Here is a 27,932-nt window from a genome sequence, read left to right on the forward strand (position 1 = left end):
CCGTCCGTCAGGCCATGAATCAAAACATCTCTCCCTCCCTCTCCCTTCCCGCTCCCCGACCAGCGCCAGCAGTGGCATGCGAACCCCAATCAAACGCCCCCGTCCGCTCCACCGGCGTCTGGAACACCTCATAAGGCGTCTCACCCTCCCCACCAGCCACCTCACTCTCTGACCCACTAAATCGACTCACCATTCCGGTCATCGCCTGGCCTCTCTGTCCCCTCCTTGTCTGCGGCGGACTCTCCTCCGTATCCCGCAACAATGCGTGCAACCTCGTCGAACCTGCCGTAGGATCTAAACCGGCGTTATAACTACTCCTCTGACTAGCGAAGTTCGAGACGCTAGAGACTTGATAATGCAGATCCGCGATTTCCTGGCGGAGGCCACGCATTTGCATTTCCAGGCGCCGCCGGGCGGAGCGTTCGTCGGAGAGCATTTCGTAGAGAGAGCGGAAGGTGTACTGGGGCGGTTGGTGCTGTGGGAGGCCGGCGCTGAGCTCGACGTTATCGGCCGGGGCGGAGGTTACGCGGGCGGGCTGCTGTGGGGTGCTGATGAATGGGTCTTCTGGTCTGGGTTGGCCGCGAGAGCCGGTCGGCAAAGCTGGTGGCTCGGGGTTGGGCGCTGATGGGGTCCGTGGTGGCGGAGATGTTGCCGGGCGCAGGGTATCCGAGTAGTCATAGTGGTAGGCTGATGGACCAAGATCGTTCTGCAGTGTTTCGGCTAGCATACTGGCTGAACGGCCTCCGCTTGATGCGCGCCGGTGCAGTGTAGGTGTAGGAATGCCTCCTATTAACACGGTCCGTCGATTACGGTCAGCGGATATTTGCGCCAGCTCGCCTCGGAAGCTCCTCAGCCCGGCTTCGAGTCTTGCTACGCGATCCTCAAGGTCCTGGGAAAGCTGCGATCCAAAGGCTGAAGGAGAGGTGAAGTCAGATCCGTGAACATCCATTTTCCGGCGCGGTGGACTGCTCTGCGCTGGGCACGCAGGATTCCCTAACGGGTCGTCTTGTCGCGCGGTCGGTGTTTTCTCCTCTTCCACGTGGGCATCTTGTGGATCATCGATGACCGGCACCATGAAGCCACTCGCTCGCAGCACACTCCCTTGGAAGCTTTCTCGCCAGTATCGGATCTCATCGCTCCTCTTTCGTTTGGGCGCGGTCTGGGCAAGCACCTGGCGCAGATCTCCGGCACTGCGCGATCGTCTCTTCTGGCTCCTCTCACTGGTACTCACCGCTCTACCGATCTCGTTCTCGTCCTCGACATGTGTTGGAAGTACTTCCGCGAGTGGATCCGAATCTGAAGTCGCTTTGGCTTCAATTTCCGCAGGCCGAACACTGGGCAGTGTCTTGCGCCGTCTGAGCTGGCTCCCTGGCGCGGTGTATGGGTTTCCAAGATTGATGGGCTTCAAGCGGGAACTCTGTGGGAACTCCACAGCATAGGGAGATCGCGTCCGTTGCACCGCGGGAGAAGGCAAGATGCCAATGGGCGCCGAGAACGTCCTGTGGATGAAGTCGTCTTCTTGCGCAGTGTCCTCCAGGACCTCCGGCTGTGGGCTCAGAACGGTGTACGGATCCGACCTGGAATACGCATGCCGTGGGGGTGATACCTTCTCCGGTTGTGGTTGTACTTCTCTTGACCTCCTGCCAAAGAGCCTACGAACGGCATTGCGCAGTGATCCCTTCCTCACCTTGTTGTCCTCCTTTGCGCCGGCATGCTCTTGCTGTCTGTCATTGACATGGTTGGTAAGGTTCTGGTGGATTGTGGCTCGAACTCCTGCGTTCGATCTCTGCTTTTGTAACTGGCGTGGTGGTGTGCGCGGCGATCGTCCCTCTAGGCTGGGTCTGCCCTCGAAGGTTGTCGGTGAGCGTGTACTGAATGGCCCTCCATTGGGGTCATCGTTCGAAAGGTCCATTGAACGTGGGCAATTGATCCATCCAGACAATTATCGGCGGAACAGTAGGTGGCCGTATAGGAGACCGGTCAAATAGCTCCAACGGAGGTGGTTTTGTATGTGTGTTGTGCAGTAGCGACTGTGAATAGCAAGTTAATATGTAACGACTGGCTGCAACGTTCATCCGGGAAGCTGAGGGAGTCCTGGATCAGGTATTGCGGTCCTGCTGAAGCGCGGTAGAGGCCTTCCAAGTAAGATGGAGATATAGACAGGGCTGAGGCGATAGATGTCCGGATAGTTGGTTCTGTTCAGCCAGAGTTGGGTCCAGGTGTTCGAGCTATCATGTACACGGCCGGGTTCCAACAAAGGCAGGTGGGCATCCAAGGCCTCCTATAGGGCGAGCACGGCAAAGTAAGAAGCGAGTCAAGCGGTAGGCGGAGGGGGCGCCATAGCAGCTCGGGTTAAGGTTACAAGGGAGGAGAAGGGAGGGAGGGAGGGAGGGAAGACGGGAGAGTTGGCGAGCAGAGGAGATGAGCGGACGCGGTGTGTATCAAGGGCCAAGTAGCAGTCCATGGTGGTGTGTGCGGGACCCTCATCACCCTCCTTGCGGATGCCGGACAACGGGTATCGTCTGGTCTTTGCTTTGCGCCGAAGCTAAAAGTCTACACGGCGCGCCACAGACGAGGCCCTGCGGATGATCGTTTCACAAAGGCAGACGCTTGCAGTAGTCCCTTCTGCCCCGGCCGCATCGGACGGAGGTGTGTAGTTTTCGGCTGCGTTGGCCGAGGGGAATGGTCGCGAATGGTGCATTGGGAGTGGCGTCTCCTAGTTCTCCCTATAGCCGGAAATCAATACAGCCCGTTTATTGGCAAGCTCTCATCTTATCAATGCTCGCGAGTACGCAGGCTCATGCAGCTGACGGGTATGCGTGCGCCTGGTCAACAAGGCAGCTGGCGATTCCGCACTGCACCGCTCGATCACGGCCGTTTGAGGCTACTCCGCGAACAGATGAAGCTCTGATCGTCCGGCGACGTTGATGATAGGGGACTACTGTAACGCTAAGTATAGCTCCACAGGCTCCCCACCTCTGTGAAGCAGCGAGTGGAGAAGGCCATGCGCCTGCCACGGGCCGCTGTCCTGCGAGAATGGCGCAAGAATCTGGTTCATCCTTGTAGATGTGTTTGCAGGAAGATGCAGTACCAGAGGATGGCTCTTCTCGAAGCTAAATTTGTCTGGTTGGGAAGGAATGTAACACGGCCTGCAACAACACCGAGGAAACCGCCTCGGGGTTGAGGAGATAAGGCTATAATGATATTCAATGTCGTCCTTGATTCCGCTCGATCGAGGCTGAGTGGTAGGTCGATGTCTCTTATTGGCTGAGGTTTAAACTATCCTCGTTCAACTGATCACCAGGCCTTCGCCTCGCTTATCGACTGCATCCCCGACAAACCTACCAAGCGAAGGTGATGGCAAGCTGGGATACATACATTCCAAGGTCCTCGTTGTCGAATCCTGGTGAACGACATGTGAGCGCCAAGTGTGGAGATTCGCAAAGCAATGCTGCGACCTCAAGGGGTGCCACAAAGGCAAGCAATCCGATTGTTTCCTGTGGATCCAAACGTTGGCCAGCGGATGCATGCATCTGTCGAGACGTTCATCCGAACGATGTGGCCATCCGATGGCGCGACTCCACTTCTGCTGCCTCATCTCGACCGAGGCCGGCCGAGCTCGAGCGGCCATAAACATCCCAGAGCAACACTCACATATGTACCACAGGCGTGTTACATCTCCACCTCAACCCCCAGTGGAAACATCAGCGAGATCCGGATATCGTAGCAAAGCATTCTCCTCGAGGAAGTCCATCCAAGCTTTCAAGAAATTGGACCCTCTACAATGACTCAGGTCAGCCATGTGGTTACACATTCATCTCCCGGAGCCGCGGGGGTGGGAGTGGATGAAACTGTGCGACACAGTCCCATGCTCGTGCAGCTGGCGGTGCTGCAGCAGAGCCGCGGCCAGAACGTTTCTTGTACGACCATGGGACTGGGTGAGGAGGAACAACTTACCTTCCTACAGTTTCAGAGTCTCCGATAACGCAGAGATGTCGTTTGGGTCGGGTCATCGCGACTAGAAACACCTCATCAGCATCGCGACAAGAGCATGGGGAGGGTATTGAGTCACCGTTCAGCCTTCTCTTCTCCCCCAAAAACCCAACCTCCCCCTCCTCATTACTCCTCACCAAGCTCACCACCACCGCCTCCTTCTCCCTCCCTTGAAACCCATCCACACTCCCCAACTCAATCCCCACAAACCTCTCCTTCAGTAGCTGCGACAGCAGCGCCAGCTGCCCGTTGTACGGCGTCACCACTGCGATGTCCTCCGGCTTCACCCCGGTCTCTACAAGGTTGCCGACATGTAACGCTACGAGCGCAGCTTCGTGCTCGTTAACTTTGCTCTCGGCGAGGAGGCTGCTTTTCTTCTTCGGACCGCTGGACTCGTCGTTGTCTTCGGTCTTCTCACGGAAGTCGCCGTTGCTGGCGGAGGTGTCGAAAAAGATCAGAGGCTCGGTGGTATCTTCGGTTTCGGTGATGTCGCCACCGGGTAGGTCCTTGAGAAGGCGGGCTTTGACTGCGTCGGCGGCGATGAGCTTGCTGTCGTAGAGCGCGCACGAGGGGAACTCCATGATCGTCTCGTGCATGCGGTACTGTGTAGTCAGCATGCGCTTGATCTTGTTGCCGTGTAAGGTGAGGAGGCGGTCGAAGAGGGTGGTTTCGAGCTTGATGTCGTCTTCTTTCGTCTTCCCTTTCTCGCTCTTTTCCTCATTCTTCACTTTCACTTTCGCAACTCCATCCGCCACCTCATCCACATTCGCACCTTTCTTTGGTGTCGCCTTGGCCTCCTTCACATTCAATGACTTAATCGTCGGCGGCAATTGCAAATGGTCCCCAGCCAACACCAACTTCGGCGCCCCAGTCGCCAAAACTGGGATCCAGCATTGCGCCTCCAGCGCCTGGCTCGCCTCATCCACTAACACGACATCAAACTGCTCGTTCTTCAGATGGAAACCACCCGCACCATGCAGCGTGCTCAAGACGACTTTGCTCTGCTTGAGCAGATCACTCACCACCCTGCCCTCGCGCTGACGGTACTCTTTCCTTAGTTCCCGCATCTCGCCATAGATCGCTTTCCTCTCGCGGCCATTTCGAGTCTTGCGAATGGAAGCTTGCTTCGCGTCCATTTCGCCACGAATGTCCTGCACGATAGCTGCCGCTTCGGAGGTCTTGGTCAGGACTTCGAGACTATGGTTCAGCACGCCTGGCAACAAGCGCGCCGGGTGCCCTAGCCGGACCATGGGCACTTTGTGCGGGGACAGTCGTTCTACGATGTTGTCGACACTGATGTTGCTGGGTCCGCAGACGAGAATGCGTTGTTTGCGGTCGAGGAGCTGCAGGATCAGTTCGATGAGAGTGTGGGTTTTGCCTGTCCCTGGGGGGCCGTGGATGAGCGCGACTTCGCGGCTGGCGAGGGCGAAGCGAATGGCGTCTTGTTGACTGTCATTCAGGGAGGGATCGTGCCATTTCACTTTGGCATTCAGTTCGTCTTTGGACATGGGGGTGGGAGAACTCTGCCCGAAGAGCACTTGAGTGAGTGAACTATGCTCACTCGGCTGCATCTTCTGCAGCTTTGTCATGGTTTGGTTCAAACGCTTCCATGTGACATCGTTGGCGAGCTTGACGCTGTTGCATACACATGACTATCAGCCTATGTACTCCACTTACCGTTCTCTCACACGAATGTACGTACAGCCAAAGCTTCCCCCCCGTCGGCACGTCAGCATCCTCCTTGTCCAACGCCACAGTAACGTTCTCCCTATGCACTTTCGTCACCACACCCTCCACACCCCTACTCTCCATCCCTTCGCGCTCCTTCTTCCGCTCAGCACCACGAGGTTGCTCGGCCACGCCCACGATATCTCCGACACGCAAGCCATGTTCTGGCAGCTCGCCGCCGCCCACTGCTGGGTCGAGGCTGAGTTCGAGGACAGTTTTCCCGCCTAGACCAGTGCGTTGGGAGGATATGTGCAGGTTCAAAACAGCGAGGCCGGCGCGTTGGAGGATGGAGGGTGCATGGGTGGACGTGAGGAGCTGGGTTTCTGTGAGTTCCGCTTGGAGTTCGGCAGAGAGGAGGGAGAGTTGGGAGGTAGCGAAGGTGGGGATGTCTGTCATGGTGGGTGGAGAGGTGGGAGGGGTCGTGGTGGTGTGGTGTGAGTAGACAGAACAGAAGCTTGGACTTCTTGCTTGACGTCCGTGAAATCGAGGCCGAGGCTGTGACGTCACGCTAGACCAGTGGCATGTGATTGTCAACGATTGATGTGCCCGACTTCGCTCGATCGAGTAGAGGGAACCAACGACTTGTATTGAAGCAGTATACTCGTTTATACGTTCAACGAAGTCGGCAATGGGCAGTCAAATAGGGTCATCAGGATCGATCCAACTCCGAAGCCGCAGCTGACGATGATGACAGCACATACCGTGACCTGAATAGTCACATTAGACTACCTGGCTTCGACCCTTCATCTTGCTAAGTTGGCGCTTGCAACAACAATACACCCTACGCCGTACTTTGACGAGCATACAAGCCCCAGAAGATGAAAACCTCCCGTTGCCGCCTCCTCGAACTTCCAGCAGAGATCCGAGAATCGATCTTCGAGTTCGCTTTGCTGTCCGAGAAGGCCCTGGTATCATTCTGCCTCGACGAATACCAACACAGCGATTACCAGGAAGCCACACAACCCCCTCTAACGCGGGTCAATCGGCAGGTCCGACGGGAAAGCCTACCAGTTTTCTACCGCTGCAACGACATCATTCTGCACACCGACGGCGTCAAAGGAGATGCCACACGCAGCTGGCTGCGATGCATCGAACATCACATACCGAAGCTGCACTACTTGTCGATCTGGGTGCGGTACTGTGCATTATGGGGCTCCTCGACCATGTATAGCGGCGCCATCTGCCTATCATTGCGCAAGGTGAAGCCGGATGACAAGTGGGAAGTCGACGATCATTGCGAATGGGTGACTGTCACGCGAGTGCCAAAGGACATAGCGAGGGATGGCGAGTCCTTGGTAGAGAGTTTGAGGGCAATGCTCGAGGAAGACGGAGGTCATCTTCAAGAGGCGGAGGTCTTCGCCGAGAAGTTGAAGACGCTGAGGGAGATGTATGTGCAAAGCAAGCAGGCTCCAAGGGGTCGGTGAAGGTGTCAAAGAGGAGGTGGTCTTGTTCATATGTTTCAACGAGGTGGCGAAAAAAGAGGCATGTGCCTAAGGCACCTTCCCGTTGCTGGGCCGGCTTTCCCTCACGACCATCAAACTCAAACCAACCTCGATTCCAAGAGCGTTATTATTACTTTGTGGAGTCGATGATCTACTAAACCTTAGCCGCCGCTGCCACAATCAGGTTCGCTGACGAAGAACACTGTCTAACCGCGCATCATCATGGAGAGCTTACTGTCGGTCGGCTTCGACAACATCTCCTCCCGCGACAGCAGCAAAATACGCAAAGGCCTACGCCAGATCGAAGGACTCCTCGCCCAAGTATGCCTCTCACAACCATCCTCACGATCACCGCACAAGCGAAAGTCGTCGCACCTGTCGAGCAAACAACCGAACTCGCCGAAGAAGCTTGGTGAGCTGAAGAGCGATCCGGCGTTCAGAGAGTTCTTTCGGATACAGGAGGGTTTCCAGTGGAATGGTATACTTCTCGCGCATTATTAACGAGTTAATTACTAGTACTAATGTCTGATCAGTCGCCTCACGCCTCGTCTCCACCCTCGAACGCCTCATGGGCATGGGCAACCCCTCCCAGACCGACCTCCTCATCGTCTCCACCCTCGACCTCCTCCAAGGCGTCCTCCTCCTCCACCCACCCTCCCGCTGCCTCTTCAACCGCGAAATCCACATGAACCTCCTCCTCGACCTCCTCGACTCCTTCAACCCGCCCGCAGTCCAATCCCAAGCTGTCCTCGTGCTCGTCGCAGCACTGCTAGACTGCCCGCGCAACATACGAACGTTCGAGAATGTCGACGGCCTGCTCACGGTTACGAGCCTGTTCAGGAGCCGGGACACGGCGAAGGATGTGCGGATGAAGACGCTGGAGTTTCTGTACTTTTATCTGATGCAAGAGACGCCCATTATGCATGCGGGTAGTGCGCCGAATACTGCTGTGCTGCAGAGGAGTCCGAGCAAGATTGATAATGGGTTTGCTGGACATGCGAGAACACATTCGGGAGATAGTGGGGGAGATATGATGGACGTGGATGAGGACGAGCGGGAGACGAGGACGATGAGCGAGAAGCAGCGCATGCTGGGGCAGTATCTCAACAACGTTGCAGAGCTGGTGCAGGATCTGGAGGAGAGCGCGCCGTTTGGGGTGCCACAGGCATGAGAATGACTTGGTGGAAGAGAAGGAAGGATATTGCATTTCGAAAGTGACTTTCCTTGGTGACGGCGAATCTTGCATGGGGATCGAGGGTGCCTACGGTTCGGGTCACTACTATGGTGAAATGTGGGTTTACTCATGGATTGGTTCTGGTTCTCACTGCAAGCATGGTGTTCGGTGGCGAGTATACCCGTGGGGCAGCATTTGAAGGGCGCCAGTCTGCACGAGGTCTGCTCTTACGGAAGGCGTCTTACGAAGGATCGTCTGGGTTAAGCTCTGGCAAATATGACTTTCTTTCCACCTAATACTTCAAATCGACTGAATTCCTCCGTTCATGAGCTTTCGTCTGGGCAGCCCATGGAGGGCTCTCACACCGTAGCCACGTTATCATAGATTGGGTGTGTTCGTCAGCCTGCAGTAGTGAGCAGTGCATCACGAGGACGACGGCGTAGCAGAAGAGATAGTGCTCGTTGCTAAGCCATATATAGTCCATGCGCTCGTACAGCGTCGGCGGTTAACGACACCTCACACGCCTTTACCGCTGCCAATCATTTCCTCCTTGCGGCTTCACCTCCCAAGCGCCAGGAGCAATTACTCACTCATGCAATACCACGCAATGACGTTTGGGCTGGCGGCAATGATGATGGAGACGATCCAAAATAGCACATCTACAAGGTTTGAGAGAGATACAACCAGCGTCCCTATCCCATCAGCACGTCGCCAACAACGCGACGAAACATCCTCACGACTTTCCTTCGTCCTGTTTCCTTGCCTGTATTATCTACTCTCTTCTGCGCTACGCGTCTCGTGTTTTCTACAGCTACTGGTCAGCGATAATGATTCTTCTTGTACCATATTGCTAGAAAGATAGATCTCTTACTCCACAGACGCCCTTATGACACTCTGTACCTTATCAGCATGCCAACACCCCGGCCTGGAGCCACAGCATCATCGGAGGAACCAGCAAGACTTGTTGCGAGGCCAGCGGAAACAAAATTCTCCCGCAGAGAGCCGCAATCGAACACCGTGCCACCACAACTACTGCAGTCAGTGCCGCTCTGCGCACGACGCTGTCTCTCGAATTACATCAACCAGGACTACAAGTGCTCTGAAACTGGCGCGGCCTGCTTGTGTGAGCACTACAGCTCTCAAGGCTATACACTCGGAGAACTTGCGTACATCTGTCTGGAACAGGGATGTGAGAAGCCGAAGCAAGCTGGAGCGCAGGCGGCGTATTTCATCTGCGCTGCAATACCTGGAGCTGTATCGCCGAAGCACGACGTTCTCACGGTTCCGCCGCCGACAACGACGAGACAACCAAACTCGAGAACTACGGCAAGGGCAACCTCGACAGGGCAGGAAACGGAGGCTGCACCTCCGCATACAACATCATCTCCTACATCAGGAGGAGGCGTTGCAGGCCCTTCGCCGAGCAGAAGGACCAAAACTCATGGACCGTCGGTGCCTTCGTCCACAGCAGTACCTGGGACACCGCCTCCAGCTCCAGCACTATCCGAAGCATCGAGCGAGCAGCTGCCCTCAACAAACCTCTCTCATGCCGAAGCGGCGGGCATCTCGATCGGTGCAATGGGCGCCATAGCGCTCATCATTGCGGCAATCTACCTCTGTATCTGGTTCCGCAGGCGAAGGGTGAAGTGCAGCGACGACAGCAACGACTACGACTTTGTGGACCAAGCACCGCCTCGCTTCTCGCCCTTCAACTACGGCCATGCGGATCCTCGAGGCCCGCTTGGCGGCTTTGAGAAGCGCAGAGCTGAGTTGGGGGTCGAAAAGCCTTGGACCAAGTGGCCCGGCGTGCGAATGTCGTACGACGACTATGTTGCTCAGTACAACGAGAAGAGTCCGAGCATTACGCCGCCGGAGAGCCGTACGGTTAGCAATACCAAGGTGAACATGGCAATACCTCTGCCGGAGAAGCCTCTACCGGCTGTGACGCGAGGCTTACCGAAGTCTCCTGCGCCCAGTCGAAATACGGCGATTACTGTGTTTGAGGAGGACAGAACTCCTCGGCCGCCGGACGTGACTACGGTGCCAGCGGTACCAAGGAAGCCTCTTCCAAACGGACCGCCGCCTGGTATAGCGGTGCATTATCCATCGCCTCGCACGGCCCAACAGCGGTTGCACCAGCCCGCTGCTGCTCCCACGCGACCACAACCACAACCGCAATCACAACTACAACCGCCCAATCGGCCACGCCAGCCTTCTCTATCGCTGCAGATACCTCGACAGGCCACGCGAGCTGCCCAGCTCTCTTCTGCTAACGATTTTCCTATGCCTCCTGCCTATCCGAATATCAGCGCCTGGATCCAGCCTCCTGCAGCTCCCGCCAACTCTGCCAGGACTTCCACAAACAGCGTTCTAGATTACTACGCCAGTCCGGTACCAGATGAGCCTGCTGGCAGCTACTACGACACTTCTCCAGATATCGATCTGCCAACGCCTGTCCAGCTTGAAGCACGCCGACGGCGTCAAGAACGCCCTATAGGTCCAGCAGTGACTGTCACGAAACCTGCATATCTTCCTGCCCGACCTTCCCGGATGAACTCCGCTGGCAGCGATACATCGTTCGAGAGCATGAATGGAGACGAGCCCACGCCGCCGGATGAGGAACAGATGGAGGCGCCGCAGTTGACGCCGGTGCAGGAGTCACCTGGGAAGAGATCGCCTCTGGCAGGGTTGAGGTATCCGAAGGTGCCGCGGAGTTCGAATCAGAGCGTGCCGCGTTCGCCTGCGCCGAAGTCATCGCCGCGTCCTGCTACGAACGCATCGCCAACGCCTCGACCGACGCCAAAGGTGCAGATTCCGCGACGTGATGATCGCGTGGTGCTACCGAGCCTCAACAACGTACACGGTCCAGCAAATCCACCGAGACCCCAGGTCCGACCGCCGGTGACGCCGAAGCAGACCACTACCGCCGCATCGAATGCTTCACTATCCGGCTCCACACTTGCGGCCAAGCGTCGAGGCGATAGCGCAGCACAAGACCTAGAGCGAAAACTTCACGTCACCGACTCCGCGTACGCGCATCCGCCGACAGGAAGCAGCTACGCCACCACGCAGTCTTCCGAACCCGACAGCGGCAAGAGCCTCCAGAGCCGAAGTACACAGACCACCGCCTCACCACTCAAAGGCTACGGGCGCATCGCCGGCGGCGGGGTGGGTAGAGTGCGTCCTCCGCCTCCACCCCAGCAAGCAGGACTGGGTTTGCAAAACACTTCATCGAACTCAGACTCTAGCTACAGCGGCTCTGAACCGCGGCAGCCGCAGGGGAGAAACGCGACGTATCCGGGCTTGCCTCGCCATCCGAGAGCGCTCGTGGACGATGCTTCGAAGAACGAGGCGGCAGGGAGGGAGAAGCAGGTGAGCGGGCAGTGGGAGCCGAAGTTGACGCCAAGTCGGAGGGGGGAGGATTTGTTTCTGGATGTCGGGGTTGCGACGCCGAGGAGTGATGTCTTTCGGCGGTGATGCTTTGATTCTCGAGAGGACCTAGGTTTTAGAGAAGTATGGTTTGATCTGAGCGTTCAAGCGTTGCATGGGTATTTTATGGCTGTTGCATTTGAATGCGGGACAACGGGCGAGACACCATGGCATTTTGTCACGACTGTATTATAGCATACCTTATCATTCAGAGCCACGAAGCACGACCGTAGCAAAGAAAACGTCATGGTCATAAAACTCTATCAACGGGTATCAAAATCTCTTCATCATCCCCTCCCCCATCCGTCTCTATCCACCACTAAGCCTTCGCCGACCTCTTCAGCTCCTCCTCAATAACCCCCTTCAACCCTTCAGGCTTACTCGTACTCGCCCACCTCCCCTTGACCATCCCATCCCGTCCAATCAAGAACTTCTCGAAATTCCACTTGATGCGCGTCAAGCCCATGATGCCCGGCTTGCTCTTCTTCATCCACTCGTACACGGGCTCCGTCTTGTCCCCGTTCACATCAGTCTTTCCCAAGACGGGGAACGAGACGCCGTAGTTGGTGAGGCAGAAGGTCTGGATCTCGTCGTTGGACCCCGGGTCTTGGGAGCCGAATTGGTTGCAGGGGAAGCCGAGGATTTCGAAGTCGGGGTACTTGGGCTTGAGTTCTATTACCACAGAAGAACGGTTAGTGGAGGGTGGGTGGTAGGGGAAGGATGGGATGGGCGGACCTTTGTAGAGTTTCTCCAGCCCTTCGAATTGAGGGGTGAAGCCGCATTTGCTGGCGGTGTTGACGACGAGGACGACCTTGCCTTTGAGGTTCGTCAGGGGGTAGTCGCCGCCTTTCTTGTCCTTGGGCTTGAAGTCGTAGAAGGTCGTTGCTGAGGCCATGGTTGCGTAGGCTTGGCTGTGTTGGTGGTGTGATGGAGGGGTATATGGGTGGTGGTGTTGTTGTTGTGGTATGCGGTTGAAGTGGTGGAGAGTGGAAGAAGAGTGGTATACTGACCGACGCAAGTAATGTTTGGAAGTGGTGCGTAAGAGCGACCTTGAGACTTGCATTTGTGATCAGTCAGACGTTCGAGAAGATACTGCGCCCGCGACCGGCGAGCATGTGATTGTGGGAGGTGCCGCGCTAGAGGCGGGACTTGTTGCTTCCGATGTCCTTCATCGAATATTGCACAACATTCGATGCCACCGTGAACCGTCTCAGGGTTTGCCACAGATGCAACAAGGCCAGCGACAACCAGGAGAAGAGCGTGTTGAAGTCACTCGGACCGTTCTGTCGCTCTGAAAGAACGACAACTTCTTCGAATTCCTTCATTGGACGCCGTCTCGGGTCTTCAGTGTCGTCTCTTCCCGAGCGCAAAGGGCTCCTCGCCAGGACAGCACGCTGCTCGGCCGTCAGGGCTGTCTATCGGTATGCACTCAGCAGCTGAGTCGGGGTGAGAAGCTGGACCACCGCAAGTCATAAGTGACGACTGCATTCAATGGGTACAGGTTTGAGCATTTTCTCGTCTTCATTGCACTTCCATTCGGCGTCATACGGCCGCAAATACACCTTCCCGTCCCCGTCTACCAATCGACATCCAACAGCAAGGAACAACGGGCGTCTTCGATACATGGTTGTATCTTGATCCTTTCTCACACCCTCGTTCCGCGTTCACATCGTTGTGTATCGGTTCCCGTCGTCGTACGTTGTCCACGACTGCAGAAGTACAGCCCCTACGGCGCGGCAGGCGAACGACAGAGCAAAGCAACCGCCATTCTTCACCCATGGCGTTGAAAGTCGCCATAATAGGCGCCGGCCCAGCTGGTTGCGCTCTGGCTCGCCTACTACAGCAGTCCGGTCAAGATATCGCGGTCAACATTTACGAAAGCGAAGCCAGCCTCGACTTCCGCTCTCAAGGCGGCACCCTCGATCTGTCTCTAGTCCATCCATCCCTCAACCTCCAGCGGCAGTTGCTAATGCTCTCCTAGACACGTCAAAACCGGCCAAGCTTGCCTCAAAGCCGCCAACCTCTTCCCTCAATTCGAGGAACACGCCCGCTACGACGGCGAAGCGATGAACATCTGCGACAAACACCTCCTCAGCTACATCAAACAGGGCGCCTCCAAACCCGGCTCTTGGACCAGCACCGGCCGTCCCGAGATCGACCGTCCCAAACTCCGCGAACTGCTCTACAACTCCCTCGCCCCTGGAACAGTGAAGTGGAGCCACAAACTCACCTTCATCAGCCCCCCGGCCTCGTCTTCCCCTAACTCCAAACCAATCCTAGATTTCTCCAACGCCCCCGACGCAATGGACTTCGACCTTATCGTCGGAGCTGACGGTGCCTTCTCCCGCGTCCGCCCCTACCTCTCCGACACCCAGCCCTTCTACTCCGGCATCGCAGGCCACGCCTTCCGCATCCCCAACGCCGAAACCGAGCACCCAGAACTCTACACTCTCGCGAACCGCGGCAGCCTCTTCTCTTTCTCGGACGGCAGATCGATAATGGCGCAGTACATGGGCGACGGCTCGCTCAACTGCGCGACCTGGGCCGTCCGTCCCGCAACGTGGAAAGACGAGGGATGGGACGTGCATGACCCGAAAGCTGTGAAAGAGAGAGTGAGGCAGGAGTACGCCGATTGGGACCCCAGGCTTGTAGCCTTCACGCAAGCGGCGGAGGAAGGGCCAGGTGGCGTCGTGCCGCGAGATCTGTTCATGCTACCGATCGGACACGAGTGGGAGCACAGGAAGGGCGTGACGTTGATAGGGGATGCAGCGCATGTCTGTACGCCCTTCGCGGGAGAAGGGGTGAATTTGGCATTAGAAGACGCCATGAAAATATCCAACGCCATCGTCGCAGCGGCTGCGGAGACCGGGGACGAGGAAGCGAGGAGAGAAGTGCTGGACAAGAAAGTGAAGGAGTTCGAGAAAGACATGTTTGTCAGGGCAAAGGCGACGGCGCAGATGACGTGGGATATGATGAATGCGATGTACATGGTCCCCGGGGCGCCAAGGGATGGGATCGAGAAGTACATCATCACGGCAGTAGAGGGGGAGATGGGTTGGTGGCTGACGCGGTTGCTGTTGAAGCCGTTGGTGTATGCTTATTTCTTTGTGTTCAAGATGATCTGGTAGATGTTAGCAACACGGACGGCTTGAAGGCGCGAAAGGCGGCGTTGTGCCATCTGGAAGCGGGAAGTTCTCATGAGTCGGTTTGCGATGGCTCACAAGACATGGGGCACAGGCATGTGGTTGATGAACGATTATCGATAGAACCGAAAGGCAGAACTGATTATCCCAATCCCAAAACGCCAATTAAACACCATTTCATCCCCTCGAAACGATAACAAAACCGTCCTCTCCTCCTCACATCTCATCATACACATCACCCGGCCATACTTGAAATGTAAAAACAATTCAGACAGCCGAACAGTGTGTTCGCACACGATAAAATATATCAGCGATAAATGATATTGGTCAGACATCCGTGTCCAATCCCACATCAATTGAAGCAGCGATAACCCCCTGGCTTTTGTTCCGGTCTGCGGCAACGATGATGGCGGACATCCGCTCCAAGGCTGATATCAAATGTGAACCACCGGGTAAGACATGTTGGCAGACATCCAAGCCCAAGCAATGCAATCCGGCAGTGTGAACAATCTGGCTGGTCCTCTCCCAATGTGGCTGCAAGTCTGGCGATTTCTCCTCTCCGCCCACTGGTGTGGTGCGGTAGAGTTCTGTAAAGTAACGGGAGTGCTCGGCCGTCGTTCCGGATGCTGAATGGGCCAATGTAGGACCACCGGCTGAGTGCTGGCAATGCTGCGCAGCAAGGAACCATCCCTCGGTCGACAACAAGACGTCCTCCAAGCCGCCCGACCTTTCCTCCCGGTGCTGGATGGAAGCCTAAGGCTCTCCGATGCGGATGCATGATTCACCGCGACGACCTGTCGTAAAGCTTTCCGCAACGAATCTAGGCTCAGCAGGAATGCTGGCAGGTGGTGGCATCGGCCAGTGTATCTCTCTGTATGGCCTCACAGTAAGTGCTCCGTGGCTCAATGGTCCTCATCCTCATAGGCAATGATAGCTACCACAGTAAGTACGTCGTCATGGGCATGGAGGTCCTGATCAGGTGGTAACCTACATTTTATGTACATGACATGATCAATGAATCTGTCATTCAGCCTCGGCGGACAGACAGCCTACGGAGCTCCGGCGCATGTCCTTGGGTCATGTATCCAGGGTGCATAGTGGCAGGGTATGACATCTGGCTGGAACCTGGATACGAGCGGTGGCTTCTCTCCATGGGCTGGCTCCCGGGATGGTCACGGGATGGCTGAACACCACGAGCGATGGGCCTGGAGTGTCCGTGAGGCACCAACTTTGGCCGTGCAGGAGAGGAGACCGATGCCAGCTTGCGTTGTGCTTCCGGGTCTGCTGACGGATGTGCAGCACACTTGCGCTTCCTGTTTCCGGCTTTCCTCTGGCTTGAGGTTTCTCCTTCCAGGTCATTGCTCCCGACGACGGTTGCCGTCTCCGCCACATAGCCGTGGACGCGCTTCATGTGGTCGATCAGGTTGTACCTCCTGGGGAAGCCAGAACCCTCATTGCTTCGCTCGCAGCCGGCATACAGGCAGGTGTAAGGCTTGTCGCCATGTCCGTGGAGTCCATGAGCTTCTCTTTCATGCCGGAGGAGGCAGGCGGTGGAGGAGAACTTCTGGTTCTCGCATTGTCCGGCCTTGCAAATGAAGGGCTTCAGGTGGGAGTCAATGAATTTGCTGCGAGGCACGGTGAGGTCAGTGCGTTGATCGACAGGCGTAGAAGGACGTGTAGGTTCGTACTCGTAGTTGCATTTGAGCTTGGTAGGTTGGTGGCCACAGCTTGGATCCTTCTCTGCGAACGGACAGCGGTACATCCCGTCTGCATAAGGGCCACGAGCATAAAGAGGGTCGGTCCTGTAACGGCATTCATCTCTTTCCGTCGAAGCAGCCTGATTGGTGATGTCCACGAGCGGGCTTTGGGCAACACCTCCAGCATACTGTGATCCAGACTGGCTTTGTCCTTCTGGCTGGGGCAACACGGCTTGGTAAGATCCAGACATACTGGCCGGCGTTGGGTACGACAGAGCACTCCCTGGCATGTAACTACCATCTTCATCAGTATTGCACGACTCACAAGATGAACAATCTGATCCTGACCTCGACATGCCCGATGACGAGCTTGTGTCCACGGAACCAAGGTCAAAAAGGTCTCCAAAGTCTGTCGACGCTCCATAGGGCTCTGGATTCACACAGGCAACCGGCTGGCTGTAAGTGACCATGCTTGGCTGGACCGGATAACTGGTAGGCACCTGCCCCGGAGCGGGGTATACTGCATTGGATCCTTGCGGTGGCAATGAGGTGGCATGTGTAGGTCCTCGGGTGGAATTCGGATACCATTGAGATCCATGTTGTGGCTGACCAGGCATAGTACTTACACTCGACACAACGTTGTGTGCCTGTTGAGAGCCTTGAACAAAAGGCCTCGATACACTGGCAGGTGCCTGTGTGTGTTGTGGCGAAGTGGCTGTGGTACCTTCAGTCCTTGGGAGTAGTGGCCTCATTGGAAGTGTCTGTGGGTAAGACTCCGTCCGCTGTGGGTATCCGGCTTGTCCAACAGGCTGAAAAGTCACGGGAGGCTGAGGACCTGCGTACACTCCTGGTGCAAATGAACCGGTGTAGTCCAAGGTGAGTCCCACTTGTCCATAGGCCGGGGGCGGGCCATACACTGATGCCGAAGGGCTCACACCAGGGCTGATGTAGTTGTCAGGAACATACGGACTCCGGCTGGGCTCAGCAGTGAAGGTGAATTGGGCCGCGGGTGGAAATGTGAACGGCTCCGCCTGGGACATTGGAGGATGGGAGTACGACGTCTGGCTTTCATAGCTCAGAGCAGGGTACAACCCAGTGTCTACAGATCCTGTGGAAACGTTCAGCCCGGCATGATCCATGGCAAAATGTCCCTGGGCAGTGGCAGGAGATCCGTGGTCTGGCCACTTGTAGTCCAAGGTCTGAGCAGTGGCACTGCGTTCCTGTCCGGGTGATGACAAGGACATGTCTGCTTCTGATGAAGGGCCTTGGGACAACGAGAAGGAACTCATGTCGAAATCGTCTGACCAAGCGTCCCCGGAAGACAAGGACTCCGCGGATGAGATTGGCGACGACAGGGAACCAGGTGGCAAGATGGGTTGTGTCCAAGGGTCAAAGTCCTGTGGCAGACAATGGAAGGATGAACCAGGCTGGCAACCAGAGAAGGAGTAGTAATCTTCCTCGCTAAAGACATGACAAGTCAGTGTGAGCTTCCAGTCGGTATGGGCACGCGGAATAGAAGTAACAATGAGGATGAACTATGAGACCTGGTGAGTGTTAGTATGATCATCCTCGCATGACATCAGTGGTTTCACGAACCAAAGGAGTATCCGGGGTGATCGACGCCTGTGGCACCGTGGCTCGCGGATCCATGAGAGGCGTCCGCTTGTCGAGAACGCGCCGAACCCGGTGGCGTTCGCAGGGCTGCACGATAATGGCCTCCAGCACAGTCTGGCCGTTTGCTGCAGGAGACCGAGAACGAAAGGAAAGCGACCAGATCGTCGCAAAACGCCTAGGGCTTCCGGATTCCGGCTGACAAGTTGCTGATCGGGTCCACGACAGGCAGATCATATTGCAGGCTTGCATGGAATAGGCGGCCGCTCCAAAATGGAAGTTCCAGAAGGCAGTCAATGGCATGTAGTGATCTTGTCAATCCATTGGCTTTGGGCTCCAACGAGAGAAGTGGCCATGTCCGTGGAAATCCGGCGAGGAGCGTTGACCGCATGGCCGACCCGCTTGCATATAAGACGGGCAGCGCGATGACGGTCAGTCAGCTCGGAGACTCGCCAACACATAACCGGGCAGTGGCCGAGCGGTCCAGCTGTCTTGGGGAGGCAGCGCTTGTGAATCCACCGGGCGATGGGAGTGTCATCTCTCAATCTCAAACAACGTGCAATGGCAATGGCAAGACAAATAAGGAAATATATACCTGGCGGAGTAGGTGTCCTGGCTGTGGTTGTAGTGGGCTTGCGGCATCCTGGCAGGCTTTTCGTCCGGAGAATTTCCAGGCTTTCAGGCAAGAAAGCCACCCAGGAAGAGCAGATGGAAGAAGAAAACGCAAAGCAATCCAAATGGCCTTTTGATGGGTCGTAGATCCGGGCTTGTGGTGTGATTATCGCGGTAGAAAACGTTGTGTAGCGAGAGGGCCTCTCGTGCAAGAAGGACGACAGAAAAGATGCAGAAGAGATGCAGGCGAGCTGTCGAGGGAGATGCGGTTGATATGGGAGCGGTGCCAGCGAACAGAGCTCCGTGCATGATGGAGCACAGCGGGCGGGGCCAGTCGAGTGGTTGGAGCTCGCTGACTCGCTGGTGGTGTCAGACTTTCTTGTTCTTCTGCTGCAGCCGCGATAGATTGACAGGGGGGCGCTGATCGGCCATTTGTTAGACGCGTGACAAGTCTGCCGAAGCGGCAGATGCCACGTCAGACGTCAGACGGCGTGCAGCTACCGCCGGCCAATTGATAGGGCACGTCGAGTCTGCTGATGTTTGTTCTTTGTGACAAGACGCGCGACTTGCAGCTGCTTCTTCGCGGTGAGGCGAGGCTCTCGATACTGCGCGATCTGGCGCTGTCCGTTCAGTCAGTACAAAGCTGGCGATACAAAGTGCGGTGTGTGTGACGATTGCTGTCCAAGTTGCGCGACTCAGTGTCAGCGTCCACTGACGTAGGAGTCGAGGTGGAAGTGGAGGGTCCGGGTGGCAGATGCCAAGGTCGCTGATCGTTGCTTCCTACGGCACCTCCCCGCTGCGATTGACGACCTCACTCGTTCGATTCCTTCGGCTGATCCAACCACAGGAACCAGTCCAGATCAACTAGTGTAGAACCTCAGAATCCACCGTCCCGGTCGTGATACTGCGATGAATGCAAACATCCTGACCAAGCCATGTGGCACAAGGGTACGTCACTCACGGAGCTCTTCTCCTCGAGGCAGGAACAGAGCAATGAAGATGATGGTTGGTACGATGCATGTAGTTCTAGGCTATGTCCTTGATGAGATCGCAATCAACGTCTCGCTAAGTCTGCCATTACGGCTACCAATATCGCTCAATAGCCAGAGCAGATAGATCCGTGTGCGATCGAGTCCAACATCGGGAGCAGACCTTCCCGAAATCCGTACATCTCCTTTCATATCACTCCTTCGCATCACTCCTTATCCCCAGCATAAGCATAGTGCGACATTTTCCTGATCGCCGCCCCCTTGAAATAAAATACAAACGGGATTGCACAAGCCGCAAGACTGAGGAACGCGAGCAACGACGAAGCCCACTGATACCCTAGCGTATGGTACATCTGAATTGTGAACAACACAGTCGAGGCGCCCCAGAGAGACCTTAAGAAAGTCTTCGCAGCCAGAGCGGACGCGGCTTGATGCTGGTAGCTGTCAACGAGGTAGTTGTTGGCCGAGTTGTAGAGGAAGATGAAGCCAAAGCCGACGGGGAGGCCGCCCATTGCTGGACCGGCCCAGGAGAGGCGGGGATAGGATGTCCAGGCGAAGATGAACATGCCGGTGGGGATGAGCCAGCAGGAGAACTGTAATGCATTAGCTACACTGGAGGCAAGGTGGTGGGTAGGGCTGCTCACCATCATGGGCACGAGTCGGGCTTCTGCCGGTGGCTTGCCGTTGTGCTTCTTGACCAGCTTGAGGTAGTGGTTGTTCACCAGCGGCGCGCAAAGGGCGCTCAGGACCACGCCGACGGCGATGGGTATGAACATTAAACCTGTGATGCCTGCCGAGTATCCTTTGCCTTCTTGGTAGACAATTGGAAAAGCTACGAAGAACATGTACAACAGGCCGTAGAGCTGCGACAGTCAGCTTCGATCCGGTGTGAGGAAGTCGGGAGCGAGGGCGTGCTTACCAAACTCATGTACAGTGATATGCACATCACAATGGGCTCACGACAGAGCAGCAAGAAGGGCCGGATCAAGAAGATTCGCAGCCTCTCCGCCAGAGGTCTCTCGTTCAGCTCCAACTCTGTAACATACTTGTCGTCGTTCAGCTCTTTTCGCATCTGCTTTGCTCGGCGAGAAAGGATCGTAGGTGCGTAAGTCTCAGGGACGGTGAAGGTGATAACGACCCAGCAGACACCAGATAGGATAAGCTGGATCCAGTATAGCCATCGCCAGCCAGTTGCAAATGAAAGAAAGCCGCCGACCAACGGACCAACGGCCTATATCGTGTCAGCTGAGGCATTCAATTCCGTACGAGGTGAGCGTGAGTATACCGGACCGCTGAACGGAGCAGCGCTAAACACAGCCATAGGCACGCCTCGCTCCTCGTTCTTCCACATATCCGCCAGCGTCCCGCCGACCAGAGTCATCGGTGCCGAGAACGCAATGCCGTCGATGAAGCGACATACCAGCAGCGTGCCAATATTCTTCGCTACCGCACAGGGAATGATGAATACCACTGCAATCGCCAGCGTCACGGCATACACAGGCCTCCGACCGATAATCTCACTCAACGGCGCGAAAACCATCGGCCCGACACCAAAGCCAACTGCGCAACAATCAGCTCCCGTACTATCTCCTATGCCCAACTCAGATAACGACTTACCGACGAACAGCGTCACAGTCAACAACCCAATCTCCTGACTAACACCAAACTCCTCACACACCCCTTCCACATCCGCCGTAATCACAGCGCTATTAAACGCGACGATAAAACAGGTTATCGCAACCACCATCGTGCACCACCATTTGTACGCTTCGCTCCAGTTCTTCGGGTTGCTTGGGTCATTCTCCTTGAACGTGACGAGCTCGAAACGTTCGAGTTTGCCGGATTTGTGGGACACGACGGGTTGCAGGCCGCTGGGGGTTTCATGGGTGTATTCGGTCATGGTAGCGGCGCGGGTTAGGGTGCGGTAGGGGAGGTTGGGCATGTCTTCCGTGGGAATGGCTTCTGGGGGCTCTGAGGTCTGTTGCTTCTCCAGGTCCATGGTGTCTTCGGAGACGTCTGAGTGGGCATGGAGAGGCGTGGGTCGTGCGCTTCGGGCAGTGTCTTGGAGGGTCCCTTCGTGGGCGGATGGAATGGTGACAAGAGAAGGGGAGGCCATGGCTGTGTGCATCTTTCTTGATCTTCACTCCGTCTGTGGTTGGATATGGACCAAGAGCAACAACAAGAAGACGAGTGAAAGGAGAAGTACTGCAAACCTACGAGCACCCGTACATACCAGATATATCTATACTTACCTCACTGCCGCGTGAGCCGTCGTACACAGCGGTATCGCATACCACGACGTCCGCGTTCGACCGCAAACATGCCGCTGACACACGGAACTGAAGACTATGCGTAATTATAAAAGTCGCATTGGTAGCGATATCGAAGGAAGAGAGCGGACGAGATGCAAGCCCCTTGGGAAAGCGGCCAGGTGAAGCCCCGTTGAATCCCGAGACAGGGGCGAAACTCGGGCGAGAGTGTTTGGCTGGGGCGTTTGCTGGCTCTGGCTGACCGAAGGATGTGAAGGTTGTGAGAAGGGTTGGAAACGAAGGTAAAATGCTAACGATCGTGGAGAAGATGATCCTCGTGATTATGGTTCGTTTGTCATGGATCGTTGAATTGAAGTGTCTACATCGGAATCAAATATCTACACCAAACTAAGACAACTGCGCTTCAAACTTGAAGCTATCCACTCCAACAGTCATAATGTTCGCAGCGCCACAATGCGTCCGGACACCAATAGACACCTCCCTGTAAGCCGTCGCGAAGTAGCCCGAGCTCCAAGTGCCACTTAAGGTGTACCACGGCTGCGGATCGCCCTGCGCAACATTCTGATTCCCGGAGGGATTTCCAAGGGTATCCAACGGAGCCCCCCCATAGACACCAGCAATCGGCGTCTCTTGTATCTGAAGCGTGAAATCGCAGCTCGAATAGACGCTGGTGTCGCCCTGGAACTGGTACGCGAAGCTCCAGTTGTATGTGAGTCCGGGGCAGATTGTGATCGTTTGCACGACCTCTTGCCAGTTGTCGCCGCCCGTTGCCGCGGCGTCGCAGGTGTTTTGGAAGTAGAAGCCGGGAGAGCCGCCGGAGGTTGGGATGTCATAGGAGAAGCCGTAGCCGTAGACTGGGTAGTACGTCCAGTCGTCGAGGTCGTAGAAGGCACCGCCTTGGACTGGGCGAGCATCGCAGAGCTGGGTAGCGGTCTGGAGGAGTGTTAGCGATGTATACGAGCAGATGTGAGCGGAGACCTTACGGCTGTAGCTGTTTGAACAGTGGTTTGCGTTTCTGTTCCGATCTCCGTGGATGTGGCTGTGGTTGTGCCGGTCTCGTAAGCGGTCGATACCTCTGTGCTTATCTGGATCGTGGTTTGTGTCTCAGTGCCAATCTCGGTAGACGTCGCCGTCGCCGTCTCGTAATTTGTCGTTGTAGCAGTCTCGTAATCGGTCGTCAACTCGGTAGTCACCTGAATGGTCGTTTGAGTCTCGGTCCCGAGCTGAGTTGATACGGCTGTCGTTGTGGCCGTTTCATAATCCGTCGTTAGTTCTGTAGTCAATTGAACTGTCGTCTGAGTCTCTGTGCCGATTTGGGTGGAAACAGTTGTGGTCATCTCTGTTTCGCGTTCAGTAGTCACGGCGGTGGTTGTCTGCACAGTAGTTTGCGTCGTCGTGCGAACTTCCGTTGACAGAGCGGTCGTCGTGGCGGTTTCATACGTAGTCTGGACCTCTCTCTCGGTTGACACGATGGAGGTCGGTAAGAGCGACGTTTCTGTCACATTGTATCCTTGCTGAGTACTCGTGATGACTGAGGTCACATAGCTGGTCTGATAGACAGTGCTGATCGACAGCGAGTTGACAATGCTTGTTTGGACGACGGTAGCGCACGTCGAAGCTGGCTGATATTCCGTGCTTGCGCTGTTATTGTGCGGGTGACTTCGGCAGGCGCAGTTCCATTCACGTCAGTCTGGTAGATCGTGCTGACCAACAACGAGTTTACGATCGACGTTTGGGTGATTGTAGGACAAGTCGTGATGTTCGAAGCCATTGCCGTCACTGTGCGAGTGATCTCGGAAGGTGCAGTGCCATTTAAGCTCGCCTGGTAAACAGTGCTGACCGACAATGAGCTGACGATGGAAGTTTGAGTGATCGTAGGACAAGTCGTAGGTTGGCTAGCATTCTGTGCAGGCGCCGTCACTGTGCGGGTAATCTCAGCTGGAGCAGTGCCATTCAAACCCAGCGTGATCGTTCGCGTTTGCACTCCGGCGGATCCGCCAGTAGAGGCTGTCACTGTTCTGTAGATCGTAGTTGTAGCGTAAGGAGTCTGAGCTTCCCCCGAAGTGCTGTTCGTCGCAACTCGCACATTGTCGACACCCACGTATGCGGCCCCTTGGCAAGTGAAGCTCAGGGAGATCGTAGAGCTGAAGCCAGAGCTTGGAACAAATGAATATGAATAAGTCTGGTAGGTATTCGTCAAAGGTGTGCGTGATCCGCAAGCGCCGCCACCGCAGATCTGGACGGAGCAGCTTGAAGGATTTCCGTTGTTGTCTGCTTCTATTGCTTCGGCAGAGATCGTGTAAGGGAGGCCGCTGATGGTGGAGACTGTTTGAGTAAGGACGTAGTCGATACCAGACGCTTGTCGGCGAACTTTGCGACTTGAAGAAGCTCCTATGTATGTTATGAGGCTGAAGAGAAGTCAGAGGAATCAGTCAAGAACGCGCGCTCATACGTACAGGTAATTAGAGCCGCTCGCAGGCGCAACCGGACCGCCGTCGACAATCTTTGCGGACACCCCTGCTGAGCTTGACCACGTGGAGAACGGTATGACATCGCCGGCCTCGAAGCTAGGTTGAAACGCAGTCAGCGTACGGTCAAGATCGATCGCCTTATAATACTGCCTACCCATCATTCGCAACCACGCCCTGTGTACTAGCTGCTCCAGAAGCACTGCAAGTGTTCACAGTCACCGTCGGGCAAGATGCAGGAGTGGATGTGGTCGAGCCAAGCTCTGAGACCACGAACGTCGAGCTCCCGGAAGTGTAGAGTATGGCGCTTCTCTTCAGGCATGTGGCGGTTGCTAGGGGCGACGAGGTTGCCTGTGCTAGACATGAGATTTCTGTCCGGTATGAGAGGAGAAGTAGCAACGCAGATAGCAAGTTTCGTGCCATGATGAGAAACTAGTGATCGCAAGATGCTGCACAGAACTCTTAGGGCCGGTTCGTTGAGGACCAGCACGCCCTCTGCACGATATAGCCACCTTCCTCCTGACTGCCGTCTGGCCGCACATTCTGTCTTGATATTAGCAATAACAAAGTCGAGATGAGAGTTGGGATGTTGTGCTTCTGGCATAGCAAGAGCCGCCGCCTTCCGTATCCCTTGCGTCGCACTGCTGCGCTGCCTATGCTCAAGTCCCAACGGCTTGCGACCCGGCGGCGTACACAATGAGTCTCGCTGGAATGTCTCTTGCTTTATCGCCTGATTTGGAAGATTGTAGGGTCACCGGAAGCGATACGATGATTATCATCATGCCCTCATCACCGCCGAAAAGCACAGTTGGAATATTGATGGAATGCTCGTATGTTGGATGCCTAGGGAGGAGACACGATAGCAAATGAGGCTGATATACAGGGTGCTTTCTTCAAACCTGATTCTTATCCTTGCGAAGATCCTGTGTGAAGACGCTGAGCAGAGCCAACTCGAAACTCGAACCTCGTCCGAGCCAACTCCTTCTTTGCACCATCGCTCGTACGCACGCAATCCGTCATCAGCTTTCAGGTCCCATGGGTCGATAGCACCGTAGCGAGTAAGCCTCCTAAGCTCCAACGCTCTCAAGGCCACGCCACTCCTCCAACTCCGACGCGATCTCAGGCAGAACGCTCTCAACATCCTCCTCCTTGACCCCAAGCGCACCGGAGATGAGCTGTCGATACATGTCCTGCTTGTTGTCGTAGCCGGCCAATGCCATGTTCCGGACGATCTGGTGCACGAGCTCCTTCCTCTCGTGGTTGATTGCGATCAGCTCGCGGGCGATGCGCAGCTTCTTTCGGGCCGAAATTTCGTCGTCTCCGTCTTCGGCGCTGGTTTCTGAGAAGCGGCCCAGCTTCAACTCTTCTTCCTCAAGCAGGCGCTTCAGGTTTCGGGCCTCTTCTTCTTCGGTCAGGACCCTGCACTCTGCTTCAAGCTGTTCGAGCTCCCGCTGCAGATGCTCATCTGTCTCGACCCCGCCGCTCGTCTGTTCCATTTCTTTGGCACGGAGCTCCTCCTGTTGCTTGCGGATGGTGTCTCGCTCTGAGCGACGCATGTTCGCCACACGCTCGGCTTCGATCAACTCTGCATCCTTCTCAGCCAGTTCGTCGTCCAAACTAGAGGCGAGCGTTCTGGCTTTGTTGACAAGAGCAGGGATCATCTGGGCGGTGATCGCGATGGCGCCGTCTGATTGATATACGTCCGAGCTAGCACCTTTCAGACCGGATGGAGCGCCGTTCAGGGACGAATGCGGCACGAGTGGATCAAAGGGTATGCCGTTGCTTGTGGGCGCCTGCATGGCACCACCAAGCGTCGATCCGTGATGATGACCGTCCGCCTGGAATGGTGAAGAGGACATCTGTCGGTTGTTCACCCGCTCCTGACGACGGTGGTTCAGCTGAACGATGTACTGATCGGCGGTCTCGCCCATGTTGTTCTGAATCTCAGTAGCTGCATTGCGGCCGATGAGACTCCGGACACACTTCCTCGCGCCATTGCGTGCAGCGATCGTGGTCGCCGTATCACCAGCTTGGTCCACGAAGTTCAAGATATTCTCAGTCTCCGGCGGCGAAAGCCTTTCTGCCATCTTGTTCAAGAGACAGTCCATGTAGTATCTGGCACACTGGTACTTGCTCTTCTTCTGCGTAGTATTGGCAATATGATGGAAGACGGTGCTACCGTACCATTCTTGCATGTTCACTGTGCGGATGAGGAGGCCAGCGAGTTTGTCCATGTTTTGCTTATCGAAGCTGTTGGTGAAGATGACGGCTCGCATGAGAGGTGTCTCCCCATTCTTAGCAGGGATCTCAATCGAAGCTCCACGCCTAATGAGGTCCTTCATCACTTCAACGTCACCCATCGCAGCCGCCCAGTGAAGGGCTGTGTAGCCTTTGTCGTCGATTGGGCGGTTCAGATTGGCGTGGTGAGGCGGATCTGGTGCCGAAGGGAGTGAGTCGATGGGGTTGTCCTGCAGCATGAAATAGTCCAGCAGCTCATCGGCCCACAGGCGGAACTCTCGATCTGCCTGCGACATGGTATCTTCCACCCGCCTTCTCTTACGCGAGCTGGTGTAGTGCGGATCGTAATCGTCGTAAGCCGATTCTGAGACGATGGTGACATTATCGGGAGTTTCCTGCTCACGCATGTGCATGTCCATGGGTTCGTATTCTTGGACCACGGGAGCTGGCTGACGACGTGGTTGCGCAGGTGCACGCGGAGCCCTCGGCTTGCTCGAGGCAGCGGTGGCATGCTTGGGCGCAGGCGGCGGACTCTTATCGCCCGGCACGAACTCGAACATGGGCCGCAGCTTCTCGTACACATTGTTCTTCATCGCAAGGTCCTTCCCGTCCGGCAGTGGGATCCATGTGCCTACACAGCAGAAGTGTCAGAAAGGCCCACATACTTACAACACACTACACCGCATACCCTGATATTTGCCGTATCCTCCTTGGACCTTCTCATGAACGCCTTTCTGCACCTCACGCTCCAGGATTCTTGTCCGAGTTGGCTTGTCATACTCGGCAACCTTCAGGATGTGCGTCGCATTGATCCAGTCGTCGGAGCGCCGGCGCATCACATGGTTGCCTTCCACACCGAACTCGTACACCGGTACCTGATCGCATGTCAGCTATTGTCGGCATGCTTGGGCTGTCCGATGCATACATTGCTGTATGTCGCGCTGTATATCTTGCCGGTGTCGCGCTTCGCCATAGTTTCGCCTGTTGCAGCCGGCTATGGCTGCACTTGATGGTGTTCGCCCCAGCGAGGTAAGAGTCTACGACTGTGGAAGAATACGTTGCTTGCGGGTGTTGGTACGTGCGATTGATGTGAAGAAGTCGGTTCGTGCGTTGCGCGAAGTCCAGTCGCGACGCGTCG

General features: G+C 55.9%; 12 protein-coding genes across 12 annotated transcripts; 4 read left to right on the forward strand and 8 right to left on the reverse strand.

Annotated features, from left to right (window-relative positions):
* Nucleotides 1-19: 19 nt before the first annotated feature.
* LTR77_005007 (uncharacterized protein) lies at nucleotides 20-1,912 on the reverse strand (the record flags this gene model as incomplete). The annotated part of the gene is made up of 1 exon (XM_064802256.1): nucleotides 20-1,912. One exon carries the CDS (start codon nucleotides 1,910-1,912, stop codon nucleotides 20-22), a length of 1,893 nt encoding a protein of 630 aa, XP_064659617.1.
* A 2,041-nt stretch (nucleotides 1,913-3,953) lies between these two features.
* LTR77_005008 (uncharacterized protein) lies at nucleotides 3,954-6,117 on the reverse strand (the record flags this gene model as incomplete). The annotated part of the gene is made up of 2 exons (XM_064802257.1): nucleotides 3,954-5,628; nucleotides 5,696-6,117. 2 exons carry the CDS (start codon nucleotides 6,115-6,117, stop codon nucleotides 3,954-3,956), a joined length of 2,097 nt encoding a protein of 698 aa, XP_064659618.1.
* Nucleotides 6,118-6,539: 422 nt separating this feature from the next.
* Nucleotides 6,540-7,145, forward strand: LTR77_005009 (uncharacterized protein; the record flags this gene model as incomplete). Its single annotated transcript, XM_064802258.1, has 1 exon — nucleotides 6,540-7,145. The coding sequence occupies one exon, from the start codon at nucleotides 6,540-6,542 to the stop codon at nucleotides 7,143-7,145; it is 606 nt and encodes a 201-aa protein (XP_064659619.1).
* Nucleotides 7,146-7,385: 240 nt separating this feature from the next.
* On the forward strand, nucleotides 7,386-8,334 carry LTR77_005010 (uncharacterized protein; the record flags this gene model as incomplete). Its single annotated transcript, XM_064802259.1, has 2 exons — nucleotides 7,386-7,641; nucleotides 7,697-8,334. 2 exons carry the CDS (start codon nucleotides 7,386-7,388, stop codon nucleotides 8,332-8,334), a joined length of 894 nt encoding a protein of 297 aa, XP_064659620.1.
* A 912-nt stretch (nucleotides 8,335-9,246) lies between these two features.
* LTR77_005011 (uncharacterized protein) lies at nucleotides 9,247-11,814 on the forward strand (the record flags this gene model as incomplete). Its single annotated transcript, XM_064802260.1, has 1 exon — nucleotides 9,247-11,814. The coding sequence occupies one exon, from the start codon at nucleotides 9,247-9,249 to the stop codon at nucleotides 11,812-11,814; it is 2,568 nt and encodes an 855-aa protein (XP_064659621.1).
* Nucleotides 11,815-12,085: 271 nt separating this feature from the next.
* On the reverse strand, nucleotides 12,086-12,661 carry GPX2 (Glutathione peroxidase 2; the record flags this gene model as incomplete). Its single annotated transcript, XM_064802261.1, has 2 exons — nucleotides 12,086-12,438; nucleotides 12,502-12,661. The coding sequence occupies 2 exons, from the start codon at nucleotides 12,659-12,661 to the stop codon at nucleotides 12,086-12,088; spliced, it is 513 nt and encodes a 170-aa protein (XP_064659622.1).
* An 882-nt stretch (nucleotides 12,662-13,543) lies between these two features.
* LTR77_005013 (uncharacterized protein) lies at nucleotides 13,544-14,894 on the forward strand (the record flags this gene model as incomplete). Its single annotated transcript, XM_064802262.1, has 2 exons — nucleotides 13,544-13,692; nucleotides 13,748-14,894. 2 exons carry the CDS (start codon nucleotides 13,544-13,546, stop codon nucleotides 14,892-14,894), a joined length of 1,296 nt encoding a protein of 431 aa, XP_064659623.1.
* A 1,042-nt stretch (nucleotides 14,895-15,936) lies between these two features.
* On the reverse strand, nucleotides 15,937-17,850 carry LTR77_005014 (uncharacterized protein; the record flags this gene model as incomplete). Its single annotated transcript, XM_064802263.1, has 2 exons — nucleotides 15,937-17,211; nucleotides 17,233-17,850. 2 exons carry the CDS (start codon nucleotides 17,848-17,850, stop codon nucleotides 15,937-15,939), a joined length of 1,893 nt encoding a protein of 630 aa, XP_064659624.1.
* Nucleotides 17,851-20,024: 2,174 nt separating this feature from the next.
* Nucleotides 20,025-21,934, reverse strand: NAG4 (Synaptic vesicle transporter SVOP; the record flags this gene model as incomplete). The annotated part of the gene is made up of 5 exons (XM_064802264.1): nucleotides 20,025-20,411; nucleotides 20,463-20,681; nucleotides 20,738-21,049; nucleotides 21,104-21,378; nucleotides 21,436-21,934. The coding sequence occupies 5 exons, from the start codon at nucleotides 21,932-21,934 to the stop codon at nucleotides 20,025-20,027; spliced, it is 1,692 nt and encodes a 563-aa protein (XP_064659625.1).
* Nucleotides 21,935-22,475: 541 nt separating this feature from the next.
* Nucleotides 22,476-23,425, reverse strand: LTR77_005016 (uncharacterized protein; the record flags this gene model as incomplete). Its single annotated transcript, XM_064802265.1, has 2 exons — nucleotides 22,476-23,021; nucleotides 23,072-23,425. The coding sequence occupies 2 exons, from the start codon at nucleotides 23,423-23,425 to the stop codon at nucleotides 22,476-22,478; spliced, it is 900 nt and encodes a 299-aa protein (XP_064659626.1).
* Nucleotides 23,426-23,625: 200 nt separating this feature from the next.
* Nucleotides 23,626-24,720, reverse strand: LTR77_005017 (uncharacterized protein; the record flags this gene model as incomplete). Its single annotated transcript, XM_064802266.1, has 2 exons — nucleotides 23,626-24,496; nucleotides 24,545-24,720. The coding sequence occupies 2 exons, from the start codon at nucleotides 24,718-24,720 to the stop codon at nucleotides 23,626-23,628; spliced, it is 1,047 nt and encodes a 348-aa protein (XP_064659627.1).
* A 903-nt stretch (nucleotides 24,721-25,623) lies between these two features.
* On the reverse strand, nucleotides 25,624-27,767 carry MBP1 (Transcription factor mbp1; the record flags this gene model as incomplete). Its single annotated transcript, XM_064802267.1, has 3 exons — nucleotides 25,624-27,425; nucleotides 27,483-27,669; nucleotides 27,720-27,767. 3 exons carry the CDS (start codon nucleotides 27,765-27,767, stop codon nucleotides 25,624-25,626), a joined length of 2,037 nt encoding a protein of 678 aa, XP_064659628.1.
* Between the last annotated feature and the right edge of the window lie 165 nt (nucleotides 27,768-27,932).

The sequence above is a fragment of the Saxophila tyrrhenica genome (assembly GCF_035928015.1).
Source record: "Saxophila tyrrhenica strain CCFEE 5935 chromosome Unknown scaffold_7, whole genome shotgun sequence".
NCBI lineage: Eukaryota > Fungi > Ascomycota > Dothideomycetes > Mycosphaerellales > Extremaceae > Saxophila > Saxophila tyrrhenica.